The 11,830-nt window shown below is 40.6% G+C and overlaps 1 protein-coding gene across 1 annotated transcript; it reads left to right on the top strand.

Annotated features, from left to right (window-relative positions):
• Window positions 1–2,605: 2,605 nt before the first annotated feature.
• Window positions 2,606–9,644, top strand: LOC306738073 (B-cell receptor CD22-like; the record flags this gene model as incomplete). Its single annotated transcript, XM_079219901.1, has 8 exons — window positions 2,606–2,993; window positions 5,596–5,859; window positions 6,028–6,288; window positions 6,397–6,657; window positions 6,766–7,026; window positions 7,125–7,385; window positions 9,305–9,458; window positions 9,572–9,644. 8 exons carry the CDS (start codon window positions 2,606–2,608, stop codon window positions 9,642–9,644), a joined length of 1,923 nt encoding a protein of 640 aa, XP_079076027.1.
• Window positions 9,645–11,830: the final 2,186 nt, after the last annotated feature.

The raw sequence follows: 11,830 nt of genomic DNA, 5'->3' as shown, positions 1-11,830 counted from the left end.
TTAACTGCCACAATAATATATCAGCATGCTACAATACATAATTCATGTATATCGAGAGAATACACTTCAAATACAGTAAACAGTTGTCTTACATTTGTCAAAAGTCTGTTTATTTCACCCTATTATTAAAGTTATTTATTGTCATGTGCACAACAAGAAGCAATGGAAATGCAGCAAGTAAAAACATGATTATACAATTGTGCAGAAGTTGAAATAATGGGATGAAATGTATAAATTATGAAATGAAAAACTACATAATTGTATAATTGTAAAGTAATACAAGTAGTCTCACAACCCTTGTTGTTATTCTAACAAGTCTTTATCAATTGGGAATTATTTGTATTTTTCTTGTCTGCGCTGCTTGTGGTTCATGTTAAATGTTATTGATGGCTGGTTTATATATATATATATATGTATATATATATATATATACATATATATGTATATATATACTTGGATATATATCCAAAAATCTCCACTTCAGTAACTCTTACATGTATTAGAAAATAAGAGATTGAACACCTGCGTAATAATAACATGTTTTGCCCTTGTAGCATATTTTTATCCTGTCACTAAATAGTTTTAATTCTGTCACATTGCTCACATCATGAAGTCAATGTACAGGAGGAGCACACTTTTGCCTCCTTATTTCTTTTCACTTCAGGAATGAAAAACCATGATGCACGTGTAACTATGGCATGGCAGTCTGGAGCAGGCTGAAAGCATTTAATGGAGGATCGCATGTGCAAGTCAGCTAGTTTCTTGTCCCAAAAACAACAACTTTGCTGTGATTTAATTGCAACAACCGGATGAGAAGGGATGCAGAAATAACTACATGATGATTTGTAAAAAGTCTGAATTCATGCCTTGTCAGGTCTAACCGCAAGATGACAAGCAAACAACTTTTAAAAACACTTGTTTTCTGAATGGAGCTCGGAGCGATTGGTGCTAGGCTACGCTAACATTGCAGCTGCTCCGTCAACACTCAAAATAACGTCATATAGGCGTGAATACGGCAGCGTCGTAATCGTTTTCTACCATAAACGGCCCATGGCGTATATACATATACATTTATACACAGGGTTTCGTCCGGCCTCGCTCTGGGTGAACACCTACGGCTACAATATTTATATACTGAAAATGAGGCAAATTTTGTGTAGTTGGCGGTTTTATCCCGGGCGACATCGCCGGGTGCTTTGAAAGGATGCAAGGATTATCCGTCTCCTTCAGCGAGTGAGACGACGCCACTCGAATATCGTTCAAATTCGTAAACGTCGACTAACGTGTGCTTCTGTTTAGATTTGGGGATCCAATCAAATACCCAACTTCACTTAGAAAACTCACTTGTTTTCTATTTTAAAACGGGTTTGTTTTATCCGCCAATCATTTACCGACTTCATGCACATTGCTCGTATGAAGAGGAAGCTGTGTGCTTAATAAAACCCTGACTTCTGTCTTCTGCTTGTCGCGCCGAACACATTTCCCTCTTTCGTAAGCAGCGTTTCAAGAGGAGCAGCAATGACTTTAAAAGCAGCCGCAGGTGGATTTGTTCTCCTCCTCATCGCTGTGTATACTGTGTATCCAGTTTTAATCATGTAAAAATCCTTCTTAAATCAAAAAAACTAATATTCACTTCTGTTTCTGTGTTGCACGATGTTGTTGTAGTTGCTGTTTTTCAAATAAGATTTTTCTTCTGCATCATGATGTTTTGCAGGTGGTTTTATTGTTTTAGAGAACTTTTAGTGTTAAGCGGCACATGCAGCATCTTCCTGCATCCTTTTACTTGCATTGCATAGTAAGGCTAATGTTGCTTCAATGAACTGTATGTACATCCTTTTGTTGTTGTTGAGATAACAAGATCACATCAGCCAAGAGCTCCAGAAAATAGGAACCAAACTGTACTCAATCATTGTGTTACTTGCACACATCACCGTGATATTTCACTTCTCTGTACGCTGACAGTAAGCTGCCTCTTGGTTATCTAAATATAACAACCAGCAACAGAGTGTCTCTTCTACACCCCTCTGAAAGAAACTCTTTCAGTCTATATTTAACATTTCTGTCTGCAGTACACCTTTAGAGCCAAATCATCAACGAGGAAGTCTTGAGACCGTAAAAGCACAGAGAGGGCGGGAGGCGGGACAAAGGAGGCGGGGCTAAGGAGGCCGCTGTTCTTTCCCGTGTGGAACGAGAACTCAACGTTGAATTAATTGTCTTGTTGTAGTTACATAACTTCCGTGGTTATTTTAACCCAAGTGACAATCTTTACCTCAACCGAACCGCGCACGTGTATGTGTGTGTGTGTGTGTGTGTGTATGTGTATGTGTGTGTGTGTGTGTGTGTGTGTGTGTGTGTATGCTTACAGTAACATGCAGAAAACAAAGTTGTGATTAATCAAACGTATTTCTCTTCTAAATGGATGGTTTATATATTCAAGATGATATAAGGGGACGTGGAAATGACAGTAAAAAAATGGAATTTCACAATTTACAGATGAGGCCTATTGTACATTTTGTCACGATGGTTTGACATTTTATGGGGGAAAAAATTCTGGGAAACCACTTAAAAGAAAAAAATGCCAGTCTTTCCTCTGTTCTGAATATGAATGCTCTTCCTCTTCCTCTTCTTCTTTTCCTCTGTTACAGCGATAACGGGTCGGCACGACTGGGCAGTGACTTACACTTCTACTCAGATCTGCGCCTTAAAGGGATCGGTGGTGAACGTCCCTTGCACCTTCACGTACCCGTCGACAGAAAGTTCCGAAGTTGAAAAGAGATTTTGGTTCATCAAAGGGAGGACTCGTGCGCCTCTGGATCTGATAACAGAGTCACACTACACGGGTCGCGTGAAGTATCGATTTCATGAGAACGACTGCATTCTGATGATCTCAGACCTGAGAGAGAGCGACTCAACCGAGTACAAGTTCAGGTTCACGACAAACCTCCCACACGGGAGTTTCACTGGCTCACCTGGAGTCTCTCTGTCCGTCACAGGTAACGTCTTCACTAAGCATCCAGGAAACACTACTGTGAACATTCATTCTGTGTGCATTCATGTATTTTAATGACATTTCTGCTGTTTTCTTGGTTGTATTTAGACCTCTGGGTGCAGGTGACAAGAACAGGGCGTGACGTCGAGCTAAAGTGTCGCAGCAGTTGTGATGTAGCTGCTGATCCTTCATATGTCTGGTACAAAAATAAACAGATCACGGATGAAGAAACATCTACTTACAAAGTCTCTTTTAACGATGAGAACAGCTATTCCTGTGCTGTTGAAGGACATAAGGAGTACCGCTCTCTACCAGTGTGTGAGTCAAAGAGGATTTATCTTCAAAAACATATTGACTCCTAAATGCCTTTACACACCAGAGGACCTTTTTTCTTCTTTGTGCATTTAATTCGAACTTCTATCTATCTATCTATCTATCTATCTATCTATCTATCTATCTATCTATCTATCTATCTATCTATCTATCTATATCTATATATATATACGTATATATATATATATATATATATATATATATATATATATATATATATATATATATATATATATATAAGAGTTACATTTTTCCGAGCTTTTGCTCCATGAATAAGGCATCAACCAATCATGTTGTGCAGAATGGGTTCAAAAATCCAAAAATCTCCACTTCAGTAACTCTTACATGTATTAGAAAATAAGAGATTGAACACCTGCGTAATAATAACATGTTTTGCACTTGTAGCATATTTTTATCCTGTCACTAAATAGTTTTAATTCTGTCACATTGCTCACATCATGAAGTCAATGTACAGGAGGAGCACACTTTTGCCTCCTTATTTCTTTTCACTTCAGGAATGAAAAACCATGATGCACGTGTAACTATGGCATGGCAGTCTGGAGCAGGCTGAAAGCATTTAATGGAGGATCGCATGTGCAAGTCAGCTAGTTTCTTGTCCCAAAAACAACAACTTTGCTGTGATTTAATTGCAACAACCGGATGAGAAGGGATGCAGAAATAACTACATGATGATTTGTAAAAAGTCTGAATTCATGCCTTGTCAGGTCTAACCGCAAGATGACAAGCAAACAACTTTTAAAAACACTTGTTTTCTGAATGGAGCTCGGAGCGATTGGTGCTAGGCTACGCTAACATTGCAGCTGCTCCGTCAACACTCAAAATAACGTCATATAGGCGTGAATACGGCAGCGTCGTAATCGTTTTCTACCATAAACGGCCCATGGCGTATATACATATACATTTATACACAGGGTTTCGTCCGGCCTCGCTCTGGGTGAACACCTACGGCTACAATATTTATATACTGAAAATGAGGCAAATTTTGTGTAGTTGGCGGTTTTATCCCGGGCGACATCGCCGGGTGCTTTGAAAGGATGCAAGGATTATCCGTCTCCTTCAGCGAGTGAGACGACGCCACTCGAATATCGTTCAAATTCGTAAACGTCGACTAACGTGTGCTTCTGTTTAGATTTGGGGATCCAATCAAATACCCAACTTCACTTAGAAAACTCACTTGTTTTCTATTTTAAAACGGGTTTGTTTTATCCGCCAATCATTTACCGACTTCATGCACATTGCTCGTATAAAGAGGAAGCTGTGTGCTTAATAAAACCCTGACACACATGTTTATTAGAATGATAAAACCATTCCAAGGCTTTGTAGTCCAGAAAAAGATAAATCAACCAGATCCTAGTTCTGGTCCAACTAACAATCTCTTCAATGGGTCCCATGTGTCCCATTTCACATGTCATCTGGGACACGTGGGGCTCTGGTATCGTTTTGATTGATTCAAATACTATCATGCCGATAGATAATTATTTTGTAAGCATTCATCTACAAAGGTTCAATCCTGGGTCCTGCACTTTTTAGCCTTTACATGCTGCCACAGGGACACATCATCAGGAGGCATGGCATGCATTTCCATCGCTATGCTGATGACACACAGCTTTACATTGCAGTGTCTCGTAATGACCCAGGGCCAATAGATGGCCTTTTTAACTGCTTTTTAGGTAGAAGGTTATGGATTTTAGAGAATTTTCTACAGCTCAACCAGGACAAAATGTAATTCTTGGTTAATGTTACTTAATGTGAAACTAGAAGCACTAGCATTAACCCCTGTCAACAAGCAAATGGGCAAGGATTTTGCTTTGAATCAGGTCTTAAACATCACATTAGAAACATATCTAAGATTCCATTTTACCATCCTAAGAAAATGCCACCGTTTCTCTCTCAAGCCAATACAGATACAATAATGCATGCCTTTATTACCTGCAGGATTGACTATTGCAGTGCTGATTTTTCTCATCTTTCTAAAAATATAATAACTCACTTACAATGCTGCTGAATAAAACCAGAGAGAGCACACATTACACCGACTTTACTGTGTGAAGCACTATGTGTTACATTTTATTTATATAAAAAGTACAAATACAGTCTGATTGCTTGGATCAACTTATTTACCTTTTATACTTTTACCATTGTCACGTAAAACAATCCTTTGAGGTGCTACAATCTAAGGAGGCTCGTAGTGTTGTTGCATTTAGTCACTTATTTACCTTTTTGTTAAACTACATATTCTTGTTTCTCCTCAGATGCTCCAAAGCTTCCCTCTGTGTCAGTGAGTCCATCTGCTGAGATAGTGGAGGGCAGTTCAGTGAATCTGACCTGTAGCAGTGATGCTAACCCAGCAGCTAACTACACCTGGTACAAGGAGGATGGAAACCTCAAACCTCTCAGGAAAGGACGACGACTTGTCTTCAGCTTCATCCAGTCCTCTGACTCTGGACAGTTTTACTGTAAAGCTGACAACCGCCTGGGGACGAAGAGATCTGAATTCATCTCTATTGATGTGAAATGTGAGTGGAAACACTATTTTAAAAAGGAATATACAGTGGTAACCATGAAAAAGGTTTTCTGTAATGTTTCACGTATGCCACCCACAATGATTTACTCATTTAAATACAACATGTGGTATTTATGCAAATTGCAGTTTAATTGTTTTGTATTTATTTATGCATTTCCAGATGCTCCAAAGCTTCCCTCTGTGTCAGTGAGTCCCTCTGCTGAGACAGTGGAGGGCAGTTCAGTGACTCTGACCTGTAGCAGTGATGCTAACCCAGCAGCTAACTACACCTGGTACAAGAAGAACCAAACACGTCCTCATGGAGAAGGAGACATCTATCACTTCACCTCTATCAGCTCTGAGGACAGAGGGATCTACTACTGCAAGTCTGAGAATCAACATGGAAGCATTGACTCTTCAGATCAATACATAAATGTTCAGTGTGAGTATACGTGACTAACAAAGGGAATTGTATTCCCCATTTTACAAAAGTCTGTGTACATCATGCATGCTAAAATAAATACAATATTTCTCTTAATATTGTCCTCAGATGCTCCAAAGCTTCCCTCTGTGTCAGTGAGTCCCTCTGCTGAGATAGTGGAGGGCAGTTCAGTGAATCTGACCTGTAGCAGTGATGCTAACCCAGCAGCTAACTACACCTGGTACAAGGAGAACCAAACACGTCCTCATGGAGAAGGAGACATCTATCGTTTCACCTCCATCAGCTCTGAGGACAGAGGGATCTACTACTGCAAGTCTGAGAATCAACATGGAAGCATTGACTCTTCAGATCAATACATAAATGTTCAGTGTGAGTATACGTGACTAACAAAGGGAGTTGTATTCCCCATTTTACAAAAGTCTGTGTACATCATGCATGCTAAAATAAATACAATATTTCTCTTAATATTGTCCTCAGATGCTCCAAAGCTTCCCTCTGTGTCAGTGAGTCCCTCTGCTGAGATAGTGGAGGGCAGTTCAGTGAATCTGACCTGTAGCAGTGATGCTAACCCAGCAGCTAACTACACCTGGTACAAGGAGAACCAAACACGTCCTCATGGAGAAGGAGACATCTATCACTTCACCTCCATCAGCTCTGAGGACAGAGGGATCTACTACTGCAAGTCTGAGAATCAATATGGAGAGATTGACTCTTCATCTCTAGATATAGATGTCCAGTGTAAGTTTCACCAGTTTGTTCTATTTTTCATGATACAAATGCCCACCAAAATCATGCACGGCTTATATTACTGTAGTGTCTCCATATATCTCCTCCAGATCCTCCAAAGCTTCCCTCTGTGTCAGTGAGTCCCTCTGCTGAGATAGTGGAGGGCAGTTCAGTGACTCTGACCTGTAGCAGTGATGCTAACCCAGCAGCTAACTACACCTGGTACAAGGAGGATGAAGACTCACCAAAAGCATCAGGACAGATCTTCACCATCACTGACTTCAGAGCTGAACACAGTGGGAATTATTCCTGTGAAGCCCAGAACACCAGAGGACGTAGAAACTCAACTTTACATCTGATTGTTGTAGCAGGTGAGTTTCTCCACACTGCATCCAAAGACATAACGTACCATCTGGATCCGATTTTGAGTGGGATGGGAATATGTTGCTGGCTACTCCACGTGTGATGGAGGAGGCCCGGGTTTTTCTAAAAAAAATGTCTCCAAACTAAACCACATAATAGGTCAGTGCCTTAAAATAAACCGTTGTATACAATCTCATTGGCTGCATTTCACATCACATACTTTTTCGGTGTGGCTCATGCGCAACAAGGCTGTTAAACCTTTTGCAGCAGCACACTGACTGTTCTCTTACGGGCTTAATCTTCTTATTCTCCATCTGAATACCAAATGTTTTGCCCTCATCTTCTCCTGCAGCATTACCAGCACGTGTCAAAATACATAAAAATGTGCGGCTTCATCGGGAATCGTATGCTATGACTTTTCAAAGAGATTTCCTGGACAAGGTGTTTGCGTACGTGCGTAGCGTTTGCGTGCATGCCCGTTGAACGGCACGCGTTCGCGTACTTGTGTTGGCGTACGTCAGATCTTGTGCGTGTTTTTGTGTGTCACCTCAAATACAGAGATGAAACCATCGACAGCTACACAACTTAAACTCCACAAACAAAACAAGCATATCAACGCTTTCGGATGAGTCTTTCCTCTCTGTTGATTTTTTATATTTTGGTTACTTGTGTTTTTGTCTTGGAAGCCAAGGGTTTAACAGATTGTCTCTCATCTTTTCTTTCATCTGATCGCTGTTGTATTTAGGAGCATGGAGATTAATAGCTTTTGCCACAGTTCCTGCGTTCTTTCTCGCCATCATACTCATCTCTGTCTTCCTCTGGATCATGTAAGCAGTTCTGTTTCATAATTGTTTTTCGTGAAGTAATTCAAAATGCCTTCATTGAAGTTTAATTTCTAAATTAAAATTCCCTCACTAGAAAGAATAGGTCATCCAAGCCACCGTCTGAGCATGGAGGGAGACCAGACACCAGGGAACAGGTGAGGAAGAGGAGGTTGAAAAATTGCTAAATTCTGATCGACTTTTTAAAGCAGCGTTTTAAAAAGAATACGATCTCCGCCCACACGAGCGTTTCAGCACCATGTTAGAAATAATACATTTCTAAATATATAAATCTTTGTCTATGCACACCCGAAAAAGCATATCACATGACCATTCACGGCTTTGTTACAGTAATTACAACAGAGTATTATTGTACTGCCTATATTAAGATCATGTTTGGTGCTTCAGATCTTCCTCTATTTTGCCACACACGGACATAAACGGACAAGTTTTACTCTTCAAAGTGAATTAATCACATTGTAGCGGTCTAAAAGCCGGCGAAGATTTGGCAGTCTGAAGAAGCGACGCGACGAGGGCCTCTGGTGGTCACGAGCGTGGACGCTCTCTGACAGGAAATGTTTTGTCGCACTGCGTCGACATTTACGGCTGCATAGTCCTTACCTAGGCTTGCTCTGATGAATGCAATGTAGAGCAGGACAAGTTAAAGAAGCGTCTGCCTCCAGGAAATCCTCCGTTTAGTGTTTGATAGTTATTCATTTGTACTTCAACCTCCGTGAAACAGTCACCGCTCTCGCTCTCTCTCCTCTTCAAGAAGAAGAGGGGATCCGATCTTGTGGACGGCAAAGCCCAACTTTTGATATCAAATCGAGAAAGGCTCTCTCGTCCCAAATTGGTCTCAATTGATACTATGGTTCCTAATTGGGGAAAATCATCCACCCCCTGATCAGGGGCTTTTGTTGGGAGCTGAATGCCCCCGTAATTTATTTTTCCTGCTTTCGAAATTCATCAAGTTCCCCGTAAGGTTCTTAATCCCGTGGAAAAGGAGCGATAAAGTATCTATGAGCAACAGTTACCTTAACTTCAATCTGTCGGCAGGCCGTTGTCACGTGTGAATTTAATCTGATTTGTGCAACAGATGCAACCAGCAGAGCCGGACGACGGACTTCACTACGCCACTGTCCACTTTTCCAAGAAGCAGTCAGATCACATCTCCTCCAACATCGGACCGGCTCAGCCTCGATGCATAGAGGAAGAGACGATTGTCTACGCCGCTGTGACATTTAACGCCGCGACGTCGAGGTTAGCGGCTCCTCACTCGAGAACATTGAGTTCAATTAACAGTTGGAAATGATTATGTTTTTGACTTAGAATCCTCTTATTTCCTTTATTCCACCGTCCCCCCCTCCCCTCAGAACCAGAAGTCAGGAAGCTGCAGAGGATCCGGCTGCGTTGTACAGTACCATCAACAAAAAGAGGAATCTCTAGTCTAATTTTTAATCTTCAATGAAAGGAAACCACATCATGTTTTTAAAATATATGGCAGTGCATGACCACCGTAGGACAATAGACTAGCACGATCCGTCTGGAGACGCCCACCAGCGATAGTCTTTGTCCTCCTGGCCGATTCGCTCCCACAAAACGTGGCTTTTCGGTCTTTGTCTGTCCGAAATATAAAGCTCAGGATAAACGAACACGGCCAAAACGAGCTTCCCCTCCATTTTCTCCAGTGATGTGACCATTGCTTTCCTGAAAAGTTCAGAGATTTTCAACTTGAAGCGCTCGGAACAACAATCCAGCCAGACTCCTGCAGTAGTGTATCAGTTAGCTAACAACGGGAAATATGCATAGAATTTGTGAATTAATTTGCAATATAGAACTTCAACCTTTCAAGCCCCACGTCCCTCCCTAGGGGGTGATTTTGCTCTTTTAAGAGCTCATATCTCCCAAGCTTGCTTGGTAGCTTTACGTGTGGCAGCTTCCACTTTAGCCGGATGTTGTGGTTTGAGGTGCGTTCGAGGTCCAGGAAGAAAATGAGAGCATTTGTTGTGGGAGCAGCCTTTTTTTTCTCGCAAAATGTGTTACTTTACTAATTTTGAGAGACTAAAAGGGCTGTCAGTCTCATTTGGCTTCCATTGGCTTGTACGATTAAAAGGAGGGCTCATTTCCGACCTTGTATGTGGGAGATATGATGAATTTTGTGTTAAGTTATGATCCATTTGTTTTAACCATATACACGTAACCTCACAAGGGTTACTGTATTACATCAATTTAAATTATCCAATTAGACCTTGTGGTTGAGGAGCTAGACCTGTTTTAGTATGGGTATGACCACTTTTTCATTTTCGAAAAAAAAAGCTTGATTTTAAAAAAGTGTAATACTTATATAAGAAGGAGAATTTTGAGGAACTTTCCTTCTGCAGCCGCTAAATGCTAGTGGATCAGATTGGTAAAGACACATTGTAGCAACATTTTCAACACCCTGTCAAATACATTTCATCGTATACTACACTTTCGGAATTATTTCTTCTGCTTGACTTCTGTATTTCACATTATATGGCCCTCATGCTGTTATTACTTTTAAAAACCATGTATGCATTTGTTCTCTGCCCAGTGTTTTATTTTCGGGGTTGTACATCTGTCCGTCTCATTCCTCATGAACGCAACATCTCAGGACGCCTGGAGGGAGGCAGATTTCTGGACGCTTATTAAAACTTATTTTGTTATTTACAATGATCTGGTGTTTGTTTAAAACATGTTACTTCTCAATTGTGTTCTACTCTGGTTAAATAATGTGTATTTATAGACCAGACAGTAATCTACTGTGTTTTTTTTTTTTTAAACCGCAAAATACGAGAAGTTGCATCACTTAGCTACACTTCCTGTTTGAGGGGAGGTGAGGATACAGCGGTCATAATTTTACCATGAAACCAAAGGACTTTTTTTTTCTGTCAAAGCGGTGATCTCCAGTCTAAAGTTGGTTTACCAGTCCAGAGTAACATGAGTGCTGGTTAGGAATGCACCAATACCTATTTTTTTCACACCAAGTACAAGTATTTACATTTGTGTACTTGCCCATACGAGTACCAATATAAGTACTTAATATTACCATTACAGTTTTACCAATGGCTTTGAACATTTTTTGTTTGTTTTCACAAAACAGAACTCAGGAGCAGGTTGTCACATTAAAGTGAATAAAGAATAGCTGGTCCACCTTAAAACTCATCCCAACCTTTCCGTGTGCCTGAGCTGATCCCATATCACAATTTAGCCTCGGGGTCGACCCGGGCATCATCACAGCTGATGCTGACAGCAGCTTGTGTGTGATTGGCAAGTTCAAATGTATTTTTCCGATTAAAACCTGGTTTTGACAATTCTTGTTTCTTTTTGTTGACAGTCGAAGGTTTATGGAAAAGGGATTATGAATAGCTCTTTGTATCACCCCATAAATCAGAAAATGCTGTCAGCCATAAAATAATCTATTTTCTCCATGATTGTATTAGTACATGTAGTATAAATGAGGCTCTGAATGCTGTGTGAACAACCTCTGCATAAACCCTCAGAATATTGTAGTGTAACGGGTTGTCTCTAGGGCAGGTCTAGGGAATTGTGTCTACTCTCTATAGCCACAGGCTAATTCTCAACACTTTAGGAACTCAATTCTTGGGTAGAAT

Source organism: Taurulus bubalis, assembly GCF_910589615.1.
Source record: "Taurulus bubalis genome assembly, chromosome: 6".
NCBI lineage: Eukaryota > Metazoa > Chordata > Actinopteri > Perciformes > Cottidae > Taurulus > Taurulus bubalis.
The sequence above is the reverse complement of the archived record's forward strand: the minus strand, read 5'-3'. Positions and strand labels throughout refer to the sequence as shown.